Source organism: Daktulosphaira vitifoliae, unplaced genomic scaffold, assembly GCF_025091365.1.
Source record: "Daktulosphaira vitifoliae isolate Bord-2020 unplaced genomic scaffold, ASM2509136v1 Scaffold_3, whole genome shotgun sequence".
Lineage (NCBI taxonomy): Eukaryota > Metazoa > Arthropoda > Insecta > Hemiptera > Phylloxeridae > Daktulosphaira > Daktulosphaira vitifoliae.
The window spans coordinates 15,061,764-15,080,508 of NW_026099574.1; the positions used below are offsets into that span (position 1 = coordinate 15,061,764).

Sequence of the window (18,745 nt, forward strand, 5' to 3'; positions counted from 1 at the left end):
TGAGAAGATATATTTTTGTGACTATCATTTATTTTCTCCGCTCTAACTTGACCTACTTTTTTCAACGATACGTCAAATTACTACAATTCGTATCTAGTTGAAGATATTACCCTCAAAAATTGAAAAAAAATTTCAATTTATCAATTAAACAGTTAGTTATTCCATGTTCTCCATAAAGACAATTAAAATCATTAATTTCTAATGTTTTCAAAGTATTTATTGACGAATTAAGTTTGATATGATAGGTTTAACTACAAAATTTAATCATTTTACTTTGTAATTTAATAATTTTTTTACTCTGTGTGTGCTACTACTATAATATTACAAATTTTTTGGTAACATGATGCTTTATAAATCATTTTTAAAAAAAATGATTGTTTTTTCTCCTGAATTAACAATTGATTTTTTCAAATATAATCAAATTTTATAATACGCTCAATGAGTAAATCTTCTTAGCAACTTTGTTTTGATTGGTACATTTAGTTAAAGTAAATCATTAAAATTAATTTCTAAACAACTAAAAAAGTAAGAAAATCATTAATTATATTAGCTATTAATGTACGACGCCACATGTTTTTTCACTTTTAATCTTATTTACCTCAATGGTTTATTATTAGTATCGTGATTTATAATACAACTCAGGAAATGAGATTACTGTCGACATTCAAAGTGTTGGAATCATTTTTTGACGTTTGAATTATACGAAAAAAGTATAATTCTTCTTTTATGGTAGTGTTTAGTAATGAAATATTATTTTCCACTTTGCGGCCAATAAATGTTAATATCTGATAAATAAAAATAAAAAATGTACCAAATTATTATAACGCATTCAGAATGCTAGATTAAATACATTATATCAAATTAGTTATATCTTTAAAAGAAAGTGTCAGGGAGCCTGTACTCTTCGGCATGTTGCTATTTCCACATACATTTTTAAGTATATTATTTAAAGGATTACTTTTTTTGTGTTGTTATAATTTTTTGTTAGATTTTTTTTTAATATTTATTCCTTTACTTTAGGTTAAACAGTTTAATCTTAAACCATTTTTACATGTTTTTTAGTCGTTACAAAGTCTTTGAGGTAATATTAATACTTTTATCAGTACGCATTACTCTGTGCGCTTTACTTCCACTCTACATTCTAAATATAAATTATTTCAAAAGTACATTTTTAAATATTTAATACTTTAACTAATATTTTCAGATATCAGTAGATAATGTTAAAAGAATCACTCTGTATAATTCTCAATTCTTTAGTTATTAAGTACTTATTCGCTATCTAGAGATATTAAATTTATTTTTTAAACTACAATATAATATATTTATTTTGCTTATAAAATAGAAAAGTATCAAATTAATATTAGTCGATATCAACTTATACTTTGGAAGTTTTCAACATTTAAAAAAATAAATTGGAAGTAGTATATGGGAAAGGAGGAGCATGTGTTTTCTGTCCATTTTGAAATGTCGATTTCATTAAATATCTGACCTTAGAATTGATTTTATGAAATTCTGTCAAGTCTATCCGTTTATAATCTATCCGAAGTTTATCAGATGATTTTTTTTGGATTACACCAATATTGGATATTAATATTATTAGCGAATTAATTTTTATATACTAATGATCTAATTATTCGGCTTAGACTTTTAAGCAAATACTGTCATATTTACTTGATTTAACTAATAAATTATCTATTACCCATTAGCTAATAATAATTTTAATTGTGCGTTTGAATTAAATATTTAAATACCTTATTTATAAAATAAACATTTGTGCATGAAAAGTGACAAATTTGTTATATTTTACATTTGTTCATATTATCATTCTATCATTTTTTTTTGAATTTGATAAAATATTATACTTAATTCTAAAAAGTGTTATTTAAAATAGACATACTTATCATATTTTTTTGATATTTAAATGATAGCATTTTTGTAAAGTAAAATTATTATTAGTAGTAATGTATTAAAAAAATCCAGCACAGGGGGGTCGCGCACAGTGGTGCCGTGGTATAGTTGGATCAACTATAATAATATCTGACAGTGATTAAAATCACTATCAAAAATAAACGTTTCGATGCAAATCTTTAGATAGCGTATAATTTAAAAAAAATTGGTGTTTTATTCCAAAAGCTACATAATCTGCTGGTTACTTATTAATATCTCGATTAAGATAAAGTATGTCGAATGAAAAATGGTTTATTAAAAAATATTATTTCTCATAAAAAAATTGTGTGCATTCATACACTTTTCAATAAGTTATAGCATTATAAAGTTAAATATAATATAAAAACTAAAATCGAGAATTTTCACACGAAAATAGCATTCGATAGTCATTTTCGCCGTGAAGATAAGTCTAGAGGTAAATTTTTTTTTTCAAATTAAAGTATATTACATTAGCTTTAATTTAAGGTATATATAAACGTGTCAGTCTTTCCGGAACATTTTCAAAAGTTATGTTGAAAAAGTTAATTTTTTGTGAAAAAGTTGTCTTTTTAAATCTCCCCCTTTGGGCAGATAAACGGTCAAATTTACAAAACAAATTTATCAAATGATAGGTAAAGACAACAAAAATCTATAAAAAAAAAATTATATTGATATGTTCATTTTTGAAAAAGTTACGGTACATTTTAGGTAAAAAAATTTCGAAAATTAGTGATTTTTAAATTTGTTATTTTTTTGGAGGTTTCCCCCATTTACGGGGAACGGAGGAATTTTTTTCAATTTCTAAGGGTAATGTCTTCGACTAGATATGATTTGTGATCTTTTGACGTATCGTTGAAAGAAATCAGTCCAGTGAGAGCTGAGAAAAAGTGGCAACAGACATAAAAAAAAAAAAAAAACGCATCTTAGTAAAATTAATACCTTCTCCGTTTTGCATCGAAGCTAATATGTAAACATTTTATTTATTTATGACAGGAACAGAACCTTATTATTTAATAACCTTATTACCAAATATCATTCATACAAAAATAACTCATTCTAGGAATCCGTTTTTGAACAACTTTCTTCTCAACAATAATTAAAATATGTAATTAAATACTTATCTGTGTATCAACAGTTTATTTTTATTAAGATAAATTTGTCATTTTTTTTTCTAAATTTTAAGTTTATGTGGGATATTACCCATAATCATGGAGGGATTTCCAAAACAATACTCTTGAACGGATGTTTGGTCCGTTTCCAGAAAAAGAGTTGAAACAATGTATTTTTTACATGATAACTTAGCTTTCCCAAAATATTGACTGCTAGGACGCACTTTCTCTCTGCCCTTCAGTACCATCACCGCAATGACTGGTGTTCAAAAATAATATAAATTTCTAATAATTTTTAGTTTTATTTGACGATATAATTTAATAGGCACATATTGTTTAGTATTTGAAGAAAAAAATATTTTGAATCACAAATGAAAATGATTTTTAAAATTTAAAATTAAAACACATTTTTGACTTTTTTATTTATCTAGTCTGGTAAAATAATATCTTGTCTTATGATGTATTCTTTAAATATTTTATACTATCAAATAATTTAGAAAACATTTATAACGTAATAATTTGTATTAAAATTCTAAATATATTTGTAGTTAATTTATTCCTTTCATATCTTATAAATCATTTTTAATTGGTTTGATTAAGTTATGGCCATATATTATTAACATAAATATTTTTCTGAATTCTAAAAAATAAACAAATATATCATTAATTAATTAAAAGTCACTAGAAGCCAGTTTTTTTATTTAATACACGGATTAATTCAACTTGATAACTTAATTAAATTACTTTTTATGAAATATAATTTTTTTGATAAAGCAATTATCGATAATATTATAAAAATATTTTGACCATTTATTTTATGTTACTTAATTAAAAATTTTGTTTAGTGAAAATTTTATTTATATCAATTAAAATTAGTAATCCTTATTACATATAATGGGGAAAAAAAATCAAGTCGTAAAAGTGACATTGAATAATATTTAATAGTTAGCCTATGGAAACAATTACAAATAGTTTCATTTGTCTATAAATAAATTCAGTAACTGGAATTGCTATTCACCATTCTGTCAATGGATTAGCCTTTGATCGAGGAGTTAGGGAAACTTTTTGAAAGATATTACATTGGCTTTAGATGGGTAGTATAAGTCTAAAAAACTATACGTAATAATTTTTTTACCTATAAAGCTGATATCTTGTTCGTTTGTAAAATTGTAATCTGTTATTAATGTAGTAACAAGTTCTTCTGCGATACCGAGTTCTTTTACTAAAAGAGCTTTTTTTAATTCATTTAAAGTCATCTTCTTTTCTTCGTTGAGAGAATTATTATAACGCAACGTATACAGAGACTCAGTTTTTTTGATACACTCCGTCGATTGTTTCAAAAATGTATTCAATTTCATTAATCCTTTTTCTTAATAAAGTAAACATTATGTGTTAAAATTCTTATATCAGTATTAATTTCAATTAAAATAATCACTGGTCGACATTTGAATATCACTATATATATTATTTATTACAGTATTATAAAAAATAATTAATACCATATACAGAATTTTATACTATTTGGAAACCTATAAATATTTTTCATAGATATCCCGAATGTTGTAGTTCATACAGAGTCGCACAAGTTGACTGCAAGTTGGCGTACTGGCTACAGTCAAAATATAAAAATATATTTTTATATATTTTTTAATATATATATATATATATATTGATTTTCTGTATAATTTATTTTAATATATTATTAATATACTATTACTAGTATTATAAAAAATAATCTATACCAGATATAGATTAATATACTATCTAAAAAATTAAAAAATGATATTAAAAAATAACCCAAATATGCCACTTCTTAGTTTCCCAAGGTAATTGCAATTTAGTGCACTGGCTTAGCCCAAAATATATAAATGTATTTTTTAATATATATAATTATTTATTGATTTTCTGAATAATTTATTTTAATATATTATATTAATTTTTTTTTAATGTGAATATATAACTATTTAAAATACATAAATCAACTTGAAATATTGAATGTTATTAAAAAACTTGTGTACTTGTCACAGATTAGTATGGGTTAATCTCCTCAATACTTTTTATTTTAAAATCTTCACCTCTATATGAAATGTAATAAATTACAAAGACGAGCTAACTTAAAAAACTCGTTATAATTACCACAACGCGATCACCCAACCTTTAAAAAGGCCAAAAATAAAAAAAAAAACCCAGTACAGTGGGGTCGCGACACAGTGGGGATGCAGCATAGTTGAGTCCTGTATAGATGATATATGACAGTGATTAAAATAACTATCATAAAAATCGCTTCGATGCAAATTTATAGATAGTGTTAAATTTTAAAAAATTGATTTATATAAATAGTATTTCTTATAAAAAAACTGTATTGATCCATACATTTTTCAAAAAGTTATATAAATATAATGTTAAAAATATAAAATATAAAATCGAGAATTTTTACACAAAAATAGCATTTGATAGCCACTATAACCGTGATGACAAAATAAAGTCCGAAGTTTTTTTTTTATAATAAAGGACATTACATTAGCTTTAATTTAAGATATAAAAGCGTCAATTTCCGGAACACTTTAAACAGTTAAGTTGGAAAAGTTAATTTTTTTTGAAAAAGTTGTCATTTTGAATCCCCCCTGTGGACAGGTAAAGGGTCAAATGTTCACAAAAATATATAAAATAATAGTTAAATATCTAAGGTATCTATAAAAATATATATATATATTGATTCAGTCATTTTTAAAAAAGTTATGGCAATTTTTAGTAAAAAAAATTGAAAAAATGTCGAAATTTAGCAATTTTTAAATTTGTAATTTTTTTTAGGGGTTTCTCCAGTTTACGGGGAATGATAATTTTTTTCAAATTTTGAGGGTAATGTCTTCGATTAGATACGATTTGTGATCTTTTGACATATTGCTCATCAAAATCGGTCCAGCGAGAGTTGAGCTTTCAAAGACACAAAAAAAATAAAATAAAAACACATTACAGTAAAATTAATACCTTCTCAGATTCGCATCAAAGATAAACTAGATTAAGGACTTAAGTTGTCCTTCTCCTAAAAACGCAAGTACAATGGCAGAAATATAAAAAAAAATGTAATCTTAATTATAAGAAATATAAAAATATAAAATTTTACTAAAAATAGCCCCCCTTCAAACAAAAAATTGTAATTGTTTTATGAATAAACACTATAATTAAATTTGAAGCATGCCCTTTAGAATCAGGTGTGTTGTAAGTCTTGTATGCGTTCACAATAGAACTTATTTATATATTTTAAATTATATTAAAAATAAAACAAATTTTATGAAAAAATATAAATATTATAATAAAATTGTGATGCTTGAAATAAAATAAGCATAAATAATGATTTCATTTATTAATATGATTTAAAGAATGAACAATGTAAGAGAAAGGTTCTCTTTATTTAATCTCAAATCAAATGTTGTTGTACCTACTTTTTTAAACAATACAGTGAAAAAATATGCCGATACATTAAATTTAAAGCAATTTATTTAATAGTATTTGTTGAAAATAAAATTGATATTTATAATTGTAATAAGAGTTTTGCTTACTGCTTTTGACTTCATCCGTGAATAATTTGTCGATATCACTATCCTCCATACCATGTAGCCATTTATAACTGTTAAATAGTCTTGTAAAACTCTCATAGGTCAAATGTCTATTTGTTTTATTCGCATTAAAATATTTTATTAAGAAATCCTTGCTTTCGGTATTTAATTTTCCGTTCTAAAATTAAAATTATATGAAGTAATAATAATACCTTTGTAAATTTTAATTTTTTAATTTTTAGAAATAACTATAAATACTGTGTCACAACCCTATTGTGTTAGGCACAGCAGGTTTATGGCACAGTACTGACGTTGTATAATTGGTAAAAGTATAGATGATATCTGAAAAAGATTAAAATCATTATCATAAAAAATATTTCGACTCAAATTTGTTGATAATATTTAATTTTTAAAAGGAATTATTGTCAGAAAGCAAATATATCCTATTTCCTTAAGTAAATCCTAAGTAAAATTTTATGATTTATAAGTATAATTCATTAATAAATTCTTATTATAGTAATTAATTTTAGAAATTGATAATTAATAATTTAGTATTGTAATTTTTCCGGAGAAAGTATATGAAAAATTAGAAATTACAGTTCAATTATTCTAACACTATTTAGTTAATTATTACTACAGTAATGAAATTAAAATTGTTATTTATCATAAACTATGGGAACGGCAATTTTTTTTTGGAAATTTTTATTATCTTTTTATATACATATTGTTGAAAGGACAACACGATAAACAATAATTTTTTATATAAAAACTACATTTTTTTATAACTCCGAGTTACGTTCATATATAAAAAACAAGTCTTTAGTAGAATTTTTTTTTTTACTGATTAAAATATAAATTTTTATATATTTGTAGTTCGAAATATTTCGGTCAGATTTTCATACAAAATTTGTCCCCCAAATTAACGGTTAAGTGTTAGATTTTCAAAACAAATATACTATATAAAAAGAAAATACTTAAGAGATTTATAAATGAAAATTGTGGTGATTCGTTTATTTTTCAAAAGTTAAAACAACATTAGATAAACGTTAAAAAATACATTTTTTATACGTTAAAATTTTAAAAAGAAAGAAAAATCTAAAAACTAATTATTAAAATATTTTTTTTTACATAAAAATAGTTAAATTAAATAGAAAAAAACATAATAAAAAATGAAATCATAACAGAACAAAAGTTTAACAAAAATGTAAACTTTTTATTTATTAAAGTCAGTATTGGGAAAATTTCTTTATTAATGGATCTCGTTCCTATTTTGTTAAAAAAAAATTTTAAATCTGCTATTATTATTTTGATGTGACAACTTTAGTTCAAAATTACAGTATAAGGTACAATTTAATCACCCTGTGCATAGGAATCATTTGAATTAAATGATAAGCGAGATAAATCCTCTTTAGAGCCCTACTTTGTGTAGTTTTGTATAATAATTTATTTAATATCGTACAAAACTTTTAATATATTATCTCATTATATAATAGAACAAAGAAAATAAATATAGTTTAAAAAAACTAAAAAACACGCTTTTAAAGAACATCGAACTAAAAAGTTAAAAATAATTTTTAAAATAAGCGTAAAACAATAATGAACGAAAAGTACTAGTATTATTGTGATAAAAGCGTGGGTGCTTTGTGCTATATTTTTCGTATATTGAGCGCCCGACGCTTTTATCACAATAATACTAGTACTTTTCGTTCATTATTGTTTTACGCTTATTTTAAAAATTATTTTTAACTTTTTAGTTCGATGTTCTTTAAAAGCGTGTTTTTTAGTTTTTTTAAACTATATTTATTTTTCACTTTTTAGTTACATGTTATGATAGTAGTTACTATCAATATCATGGTTGTAACGGGTAAAGGGGAATCAGGGTTCGATTCCGGAGAGGGAGTCTGAGAAACGGCTACCACATCCAAGGAAAGCAGCAGGCGCGCAACGTGGAGGTAGTGACGTAAAATGACGATACGGGAATCATCCTTTGTAATCGGAATAAATACCCTATATATCTCTTAATGAGAATAAAGCGTATTAATATATAAGTTTTAATAGTAAATAGAATATATATATACATGTAAAGCGACTTAATTACGTAAACGTATCATGCACGAGGTATAGCTGTGTTTTGTTGGCGGGCGGGGCGCGAGGCATATATGGCGGCAGCGGCGTCGGCTGTAGGGATATATAAATGAATATTAACATATACGTATATATAAATAATAATATATATATGTATATATATATTAATATTAGCGGCGATGGTAAGAATATATAATCTTCGCATAATATCGTGGCACATTCGTTGGCGTCGACGACGCGATGTCCGGCGTGATCCTCGGGCGTCAAAAGGTTAGCAGCGTTGATGGCGACGGTGCGCGAGTGGAGATCGGTTTATTCACTTTGACAACAGGAAGAATACTACGGTATCATTAGCGGCGGTACGTCGTCGGCCGTGCGGCACTTGCTGGACTTTGCACCGCGGCGTAAACGCGCGCTGTTGGTCAGTCAAATACTCAAAATTATACAGAAAAAAATTATACAGAAAAATAGTGTAGTCGCCGACTGGTGAGCGGGGTGGGGTGAATGCGCTACGACGGTCTAGTCTCAAGGTCATAGACGACGGGATACGAGACATAATAACACGTGCCGCGTGGAGTTACAAACATACAAACAACATACAAACAACATACAAACAATATACAAAATACATGTGAAACTAATAAAAGCGTGTTAAAAACGCTTTTCTCTGAAAATTGCTTAGCGTACACGGATTATCAAAAATTATTTTTTCAACAAAAGTGCTCATATTAACACGCTTTTATTAGTTTCACTTGTATGTATGTATGTATGTATGTATGTATGTATGTATGTATGTATGTATGTATGTATGTATGTATGTATGTATGTATGTATGTATGTATGTATGTATGTATGTATGTATGTATGTATGTATGTATGTATGTATGTATGTATGTATGTATGTATGTATGTATGTATGTATGTATGTATGTATGTATGTATGTATGTATGTATGTATGTATGTATGTATGTATGTATGTATGTATGTATGTATGTATGTATGTATGTATGTATGTATGTATGTATGTATGTATGTATGTATGTATGTATGTATGTATGTATGTATGTATGTATGTATGTATGTATGTATGTATGTATGTATGTATGTATGTATGTATGTATGTATGTATGTATGTATGTATGTATGTATGTATGTATGTATGTATGTATGTATGTATGTATGTATGTATGTATGTATGTATGTATGTATGTATGTATGTATGTATGTATGTATGTATGTATGTATGTATGTATGTATGTATGTATGTATGTATGTATGTATGTATGTATGTATGTATGTATGTATGTATGTATGTATGTATGTATGTATGTATGTATGTATGTATGTATGTATGTATGTATGTATGTATGTATGTATGTATGTATGTATGTATGTATGTATGTATGTATGTATGTATGTATGTATGTATGTATGTATGTATGTATGTATGTATGTATGTATGTATGTATGTATGTATGTATGTATGTATGTATGTATGTATGTATGTATGTATGTATGTATGTATGTATGTATGTATGTATGTATGTATGTATGTATGTATGTATGTATGTATGTATGTATGTATGTATGTATGTATGTATGTATGTATGTATGTATGTATGTATGTATGTATGTATGTATGTATGTATGTATGTATGTATGTATGTATGTATGTATGTATGTATGTATGTATGTATGTATGTATGTATGTATGTATGTATGTATGTATGTATGTATGTATGTATGTATGTATGTATGTATGTATGTATGTATGTATGTATGTATGTATGTATGTATGTATGTATGTATGTATGTATGTATGTATGTATGTATGTATGTATGTATGTATGTATGTATGTATGTATGTATGTATGTATGTATGTATGNACGCTTTTATCACAATAAAACTAGTATTTTTTGTTCATAATTATTTAAAAAATTATTTTTAACTTTATAGTTCGATGTGCTTTAAAAGCGTGTTTTTTTAGTTTTTTAAACTATATTTATTAGTCTATTAAAATTTGACACGAACCGCGTCGCTTCGTTATACACGATGCCCCGCGACTCGTGCCACCTTTATCAGCCGTCGCCCTACTATGAGTATTTGACTGACCAACACCGCGTGCCATACGCCACGGTGCAAAGTCCAGCAAATGCCGCACGGCCGACGACGACCCGCCGCAAATGGTGCGGGAGTCTTCCTCCCGTTGTGAAAGCGACAACGCCGACCAACCGAACCGCACCCGCGCACCGTCGTCTACAACGCTGCTAACCATTTTGCCGTTCAAGGATTACGCCGGACATCGCGTCGTCGACGCCAGCGAAAGTGCCGCGATATTATGCGAAGATTATTATTACTGTGTTTATCTTTTCGGTTTGTTTATTTTTATTAAAATAATTTGTTGTCACTCATTTAATAAACGGCCCACGGGTCTCTACCCTCTAAACCAGTGTCGACCACATTTTTGCGACACAAGTCGTGTCAAATTATAATATCATAAAGAAGATATCTCTATTATCTTTCAATTGTGATATAATTAGTATTCTCAGATTTCAATGCAAAAATTATTATTAATAGTCACTGTAAAAAATCATTTATATATAAAACACCTAGAAATAAATAAAAAAATGATAGAAACATTAAAATTTTAAGGAACTAAATTTTTTTCATTAGCTTCATAAAAATAAATTCGTTTACGTTACTTGTTTCATCATTTTTAAAAGGAGTTTTACCAAATATCATTCATACAAAAATAACTCATTCCAGGATTCCGTTCTTTTTTGAGCAATTTTATTCTCAATAATAATTAAAATATGTAAATAAATACTTAAATAATGCTACTTATTTATCTTTTATCTATACATTTATTGGAAAGTTCATTTTTCAAGAATTAAATAATCTAAATTAATTTAATATTTTTCAATATTTATTTCAGAGGTACAATTCCCTTTTTATATATTTTGAAGATTGAACTTGATGACTGGGCGTCTTATATCATAAAAAAAAAATCATAACATTAGCCAACTTGACCTTTCAGTCGAGCCATGTAGTTCAAAATATAATAATGTGGCTTCAAATCTTTAGATTTATTTATAAAAACAAATAAATTAAAAAAAATAACGTTAATTCTATTATTTTAAATAAAAAAACATTATTTCATAACTTAAGAATCATAGATATTTGGTAAAAAAATTTCATTATAATAAAATAATTGGTCTTTTATCTTAATAAATTACTGAATTTATACTATTATTAAATTATCTTTATGAAATTTTGTTCCTTAAATAAAACTGTAACAACTTTTGCATGCATAAAGTAAATTTGAATTCAAATTGATGCATAGTATAGCCAAGTGATTTATGTACTAAAAAGTTTTTTTTCGGAAAATCTTATAACTAATTAAGATAAAATAAAAATAATGTATAACTGAATAAATATTAGATATTCCTAAAAATGAAATTTTCTACTTAGAAAATATTTAACAACTAATTTTTATTCAAAATTAAATAATATTGTGTTTACCTTATTCAATGGTGGATCTCTAAAAAAAAATCCGTTTGAAATACTAATTGCTAGATATATAACAATAAAATTATAGAAATACATTTTTGATTTGACAAATCAGTGTTTTCGAATGAAACTGTTAATAAAAAAGATGAAATGATAGATTAATTGAAATTCTATTTACTTTATAACAATACTGTGTTTTTTTAGTGTCAGTAACGCAGTTTTTTGAGTATTTTTAAAATAGCAATAAAATAAATGTATGAAATTTAATTTAATTTTTAATAAAAATTTATGACAGATTTATTAAAATTCTATTTACTAATATAATAATACTTTGTTTTTTAGTGTTAATTTAAGTATTTTTAAAATAGCTAAAAAAAGTAACTAAATTTAATTTTGTTTTTAATATTTAATATCACATAAAAATATGTAAACATTTTATTTATTTATGACAGGAACAGAACCTTATTATTTATACAATAATTTAAATAACTGCTTTATTATTAGTATCGTGATTTATAAATCAACTCAGGACTAAATTTGTGAATAATTTTATTTAAAATTAAAACTATATTAAAAATATTAAACTCAAAAGGACACAAAAAAAATTACTAAAAAGTCACGGATATGTAATTTGGGGACATGTTGTCAATATTTAACACAACTACTGTTGACACCAAAAACGTTGGAATCATTTTTTGATACTTTAATTATATAAAAAAAAAATTTAATTCTTCTTTTCTGGCAGTGCTTAATAATGAAATATTGTTTCTCGCTTTGTATTTAATAAATGATAAATATTTGATAAATTAAAACATGTACCAAATGATTACAACGCATTCAAAATTCTAGTTTAAATACATTATATCAATTAGTTTCATTAATAAATGAATGTGTGAGGGTCCAGGAATCTTCGACGTGGTGCTATTTCCACATACATTTTTAAAAATATTACATAAAGGAATACTTTATTCGTGTTTTTATTTTTTATTTATTTTTTTTAATATTTATGCCATTATTTTAGATTAAACATTTTAATCTTAAACTTTTATTAAATGTTTTCAATCGTTAAATAGTTTATGAGATAATATTATTACTTTTTTCAATGCGCATTACTGTAATGTGTTCTACTTTCTACATTTTAAAAATAAATAACTTGAAAAACACACTTTTAACTATATAATACTTATTTCATATTTCAGATATTGGTGGATTATGTTAAAAGAATCATTTAGTTTTTTCTCGATTGATCAGTTATAAAATACTTTTTCGGTATATGAAAATATTAACTTTATTTTTTAAACGGCAATATAATACATTTAACTAGCTTGGAAATAGTACATTGGTAAGGGAAGCAGGTGTTTACTGTCCACTTCGTAATGTCGATTTCATGAAATATCATTGAATTAATTTTATGAAATTCTGTCGAGTCTATCAGTTTATTACCTATCCAAAGATTTTCAGATGATTTTTTTTTGGATTACACCAATATTAGATATTAATATTATTAACGAATTAATTTTAGCTTCGATGCGAAGCTGAGAAGGTATTAATTTTACTATGATTTTTTTTTTTATTTTTTTATTTTTTTTTTTGTGTCTGTGAACGCTCAATCTCAGCTCTCGCTGGACCGATTTTGATGAACAATATGTCAAAAGATCACAAATCGTATCTAGTCGAAGACATTACCCTCAAAAATTGAAAAAAATTCCCTCGTTCCCCGTAAACGGGGGAAATCCCCCAAAAAATTACAAATTTAAAAATCGCTAATTTTCGATATTTTTTCAATTTTTTTTACTTAAAATTGCCATAACTTTTTTAAAAATGATCAAATCAATATAATTTTTTTTTTTTATAGATACCTTAGATAATTACCTGTCATTTTATATATTTTTGTGAACATTTGACCCTGTAACCGCCCAAAGGATGGGCTTTCAAAATGGTAACTTTTTTACAAAAAATTAACTTTTTCAACTTAACTTTTGAAAATGTTCCGGAAAGACTGACAATTTTATATATACCTTAAATTAAAGCTAATGTAATATACTTTAATTTGAAAAAAAAAAATTTGACCTCTGGACTTGTCTTCATGGTGAAAATGACTACCGTATGCAAAAATATGCTATTTTTGTGAAAAAATTCTTGATATTATATTTTACATTTTTTAACATTATGTTGCTATAACTTTTTAAAAAATGCATGAATCAACTTTATTCTTTAATGATAAATACTTTATATATACTTCTTTCATTCGACATACTTTTTTTTAAAATCGGACCATTTCCCTTTATACAGGGGGGGTGCAAACCTTTTAAAATGCGTATAGAAAGTAGAACTTTTTCAACTTAACTTTTGAAAATGTTCCGGAAAGACTGACACTTTTATATATATCTTAAATTAAAGCTTATGTAATATACTTTAATTTGAAAAAAAAAAATTTGACCTCTGGACTTGTCTTCGTGGTGAAAACGGACATCAAAGTTAAAGAAAAACGTACGATTTCCGTGAAAAAAATCTCGATTTTATATGTTATATTATTTAATTTATATTTTATATAACTTTTGGAAAAATGTATGGATCTATATTATTATTTTTTTATAATAAATATTGATATACCCCTTTCATCTGGCACGCTTTTTTTGTAAATCGGATCATACCCCTTTAACAAGGGGGGTCAAAACTTTAAACATGCGTATTGTTACTACGATATTTTCAATTTAATTTTTGAAAGTATTCCGGAAATACTGACACTTTTAAATATATCTTAAATTAAAGCTTATGTAATATACTTTAATGTGAAAAAAAAAAATTTGACCTCTGGATTTGTCTTCATGGTAAAAATGACTACCGTATTCAAAAATTTGCTATTTTTGTGTTAAAATTCTGGGTTTTGTATTTTATTTTATTTTAAAATACCTGACAACGGGACTACAGATTTTCATAAATATTATATAAATTAAAATTGATATAGTATAGAAAGTTAAACTTATTTAAATTTGTTCGTTTCTTTTAAGTCGAGAAAAATAACTTTGAAATTTGAACTAGCTTAAATAGCCAATTTTTTAACCGACGGAAGCAACGTACGGTTGTCGAGTTGGTTAAATTCATGTTGTACACGCTTGGGGTACGAGGATCCAACCCGCGAATGACAATAAATTTTTTGCATTTTTTTAAAATTCTTTTTAAGTTAGTATAAATTTTAACTCGTTTGATTTTTATCTCATTTAGATTCAATAACTTCAATAAAGATCAATGATCCCATCACTTTAGTCGCCCCTTGCAAGAATAAATTTCTTATTCGTATTAAAATTATTTTACTATATTTTAAGTTTTAGCTTCGATGCAAAGCCAAGAAGATGTTTTTTTGTGAATATCATTTATTTTCTATGCTCTAACTTGACCTACTTTTTTCAACGATACGTCCAATTACTACAATTCGTATCTAGTTGAAGATATTACTCTCAAAAATTGAAAAAAAAATTCTAATTTATCAATTAAACAGTTAGTTATTACATCNTTTTTAAAAGTTGAATTAAAATATGTATAATGACATACTAATAGTCCTCAAGATTGGAATTGAGCTTTTTTTTTACAGCCTCCCAAAAGTTCAAAAATATGAGCTTTCTTAATTTTCTCAAAAAAAAAAATTTAACTTACAAAAAAAAGTTTCGTACAAAAGTTGTTTAAAAGACAATTATAAACAAAAATATTTTCTTATATTTTTTCATTTAAACAAATATTTTTCGAGTTACATTACATTTAATATGAGTAATAAAATTTATATTCCATTTTTTTCATTTTACGGTTACTTTTTATCATGTTATACTTACATTAGACACAATGTTATAAATGCATATGTGTGTATGTGTGAGTTTATTTATTTATTGTATCATTAAAGTGTAGTGTAAATTAATATACAACCGATAGAGTAGGTAATTGATTTGACGCTATATTATTTAAACCCAACTAAACGCTAAATTGTACATTCCGAAACAACAATCATATTATGTCAATTGCCACCGGAATATCTGATAATATTTTTCTTTTTCTTTGCCTTAATCCCTACTACTTGGGGTCGGGCATNTCAATTGCCACCGGAATATCTGGTAATATTTTTCTTTTTCTTTGCCTTAATCCCAACTACTTGGGGTCGGGCACCCTTATCCTAAGATTCCACTTGACACGATCTCCCACATCTTCTACGCTCACATCAGCTGTCCTCTAATCGCATTCAATACTATACTATACTTTAAACAATCGCAATAACTACTGGTAAATTAGTTAATATATTTTATCAACTCAATTCATGATTGATTAATATTAATAAGAACTTAACATGAAATACTTAAATATTTTAAATGTTTAAATATATATGAAATACATTTTATACAAAGATGGGCAAGTTAATGAAAATAATTAACTCAAGTTTAATTAAGTTAAGTATGATCAATGTCGATCAATTAACAGTTAAAAGTTAACAAATTATAAATTTAACTATCTATGTTAAAAATTTTTTTCAACTTAACTCGTTTAAAAAAAGTTTATTTTATTTAAAATTCATTTTTTGTCAAAAATCACTTAAAATCATTTTTTATTGTTCGATTATGTAAGGTAAAGCTAAGAGTCGTTTTTCAACTTTTAAAGTTAAATCTTTTTCTTCTTTTTCTTCGCCTTAATCCAAACTACATGGCGTTGGCCTTCTTATCCTATTGACACGATCTCCCACAACACCTACGTTTACATCAGTCCTCCTCATATCGCATTTAAAAACATCCCTACATCTCTTTTTTGGTCTTCCTCTATCTCTTCTTCCTTCAACATTCATTTCTATAACTGTTCTTACAGCTTTCGATTCTTCTCTCCTCATAACATGACTAAACAATCTAAGTCTATTTTCTGTCATCTTATCCACGATTGACGCAACACCTATACTTCCTCTTATATGCTCGTTCCTTATCCTATCTTCTCTAGTCACTCCACTCATCCAACTAAGCATTCTCATCTCTGCTACACTTATTCTCTGCTCTACTTTCTTATCAACCGCCCAACACTATGAACCATACATCATAGCTGGCCTCACAATTTCATACTAAATTTAAAAACTATAATTAGTATTTATTCATATATTATATTTTAAAATCAAAGAACTACTAATCAGGATATAATTAAAGAAATAAGAGTTCATGTTGCTTTTAAAATATTTCACCAATTTCTCTAAAGGAAACACTATCTACAGATTTGCATCGAAGCGTTTCTTATGATAGTGATTTTAATCACTGTCAGATATCATCTATACTTGTCCCATCTATACCTCGTCCACACTGTGCCTCGACCCCACTGTGCTACCGTTTTTTTTAATTACTCTATAGAGTCTGTAGTATAGACCAAATAAGAATTTGTAGAATGCATCCAAAATGTCTTAAGGGACAGGAACTGGCTTTTGTAGAATGTTTGGAAAAATATTTGAGACAAATTAAACTTATCTACCAAAAATGGCATGATTTTTGTCTTTAGAAGCTAATTACTCATAGAAAACAGGTCGTCAGAACGTTATTCTTGTTTTAATCATATTGCACATTAAAAAAGCTACTATTTGATTTAATTTTGAACAATATAGTTATTCCGTTACTATGCATAAAACTGCAATATTTATCATTTTTATTGAAAATTGTATAATTTTCAAGAAATCAAGTTTTCGTATAAATTTTCTGTTATTATTATAAAATATATTCTATTAGATTTAATTTGACGTAGATTAAAGAAGACAGGTTTATCAAAAATTGATAGAAATAATGTTGATATGATTTTTAAAACCCACAGTACCTTGGTTAATAATTATAAAAAAAAAATTATGTCTTCGATTAGGTAAATTTCTAAAGTATGGCCAATAAATATTTCACAATGATCCGTTAATTTTTAAAAGAGGTATTTCAATATAATTTGAAATATATATATATATATATTAATTTACACTACACATTAATGATACAATAAATAAATAAACTCACACATACACACATATGCATTTATAACATTGTGTCTAATGTAAGTATAACATGATAAAAAGTAACCGTAAAATGAAAAAAATTGGAATATAAATTTTAGTACTCATATTAAATGTAATATAACTCGAAAAATATTTGTTTAAATGAAAAAATATAAGAAAATATTTTTGTTTATAATTGTCTTTTAAACAACTTTTGTACGAAACTTTTTTTTGTAAGTTAAATATTTTTTGAGAAAATTAAAAAAGCTCATATTTTTGAACTTTTGCGAGGCTGTAAAAAAAAGCTCAATTCCAATCTTGAGGACTATTAGTATGTCATTATACATATTTTAATTCAACTTTTAAAAACAAACAGTTTTTATTGAAAATTATTGTATCAAGCTCTTTAAATTTGTATACACGTAAAAGTAAAGCAAAATATAACATCTTTATTATTTTTATAATTTCTCCGTTTAAATTACAATATTAATAATCAATTTCATACTAAATTTAATAATTATAATTAGTATATATTCATATATTATATTTTAAAATCAAAGAACTACTAATCAT

General features: G+C 25.4%; 2 protein-coding genes across 3 annotated transcripts in view; both read right to left on the minus strand.

The window, feature by feature from the left end:
* Positions 1–18,745, minus strand: part of LOC126901300 (uncharacterized) — a 61,665-nt gene that overhangs the window by 14,257 nt on the left and 28,663 nt on the right. The window lies entirely within an intron of this gene.
* On the minus strand, positions 662–12,351 carry LOC126901305 (uncharacterized). 2 transcript variants are annotated; one of them, XM_050677703.1, is made up of 4 exons: positions 12,202–12,351; positions 6,596–6,770; positions 4,171–4,404; positions 662–785 (listed from the first exon to the last, which is right to left on the minus strand). In XM_050677703.1, the coding sequence occupies exons 1-4, from the start codon at positions 12,283–12,285 to the stop codon at positions 751–753; spliced, it is 528 nt and encodes a 175-aa protein (XP_050533660.1). In that variant the 5' UTR covers positions 12,286–12,351; the 3' UTR covers positions 662–750. The 2 variants fall into 2 exon arrangements, with proteins under 2 accessions (XP_050533660.1, XP_050533659.1); XM_050677702.1 differs by lacking the exon at positions 662–785 and adding an exon at positions 3,432–3,675.

Excerpts from the sequence above, each read along its gene's own strand:
- LOC126901305 (XM_050677702.1), bottom strand. The coding sequence starts at position 12,285 with ATGTATTTCTATAATTTTATTGTTATATATCTAGCAATTAGTATTTCA. Across the intron at positions 4,405-6,595 it reads CACGGATGAAGTCAAAAGCA|AAAAAGGATTAATGAAATTG; the intron begins GTAAGCAAAACT and ends TACTTTATTAAG. Across the intron at positions 3,676-4,170 it reads ACAAGATATCAGCTTTATAG|AATTCAGAAAAATATTTATG; the intron begins GTAAAAAAATTA and ends TTTATTTTTTAG.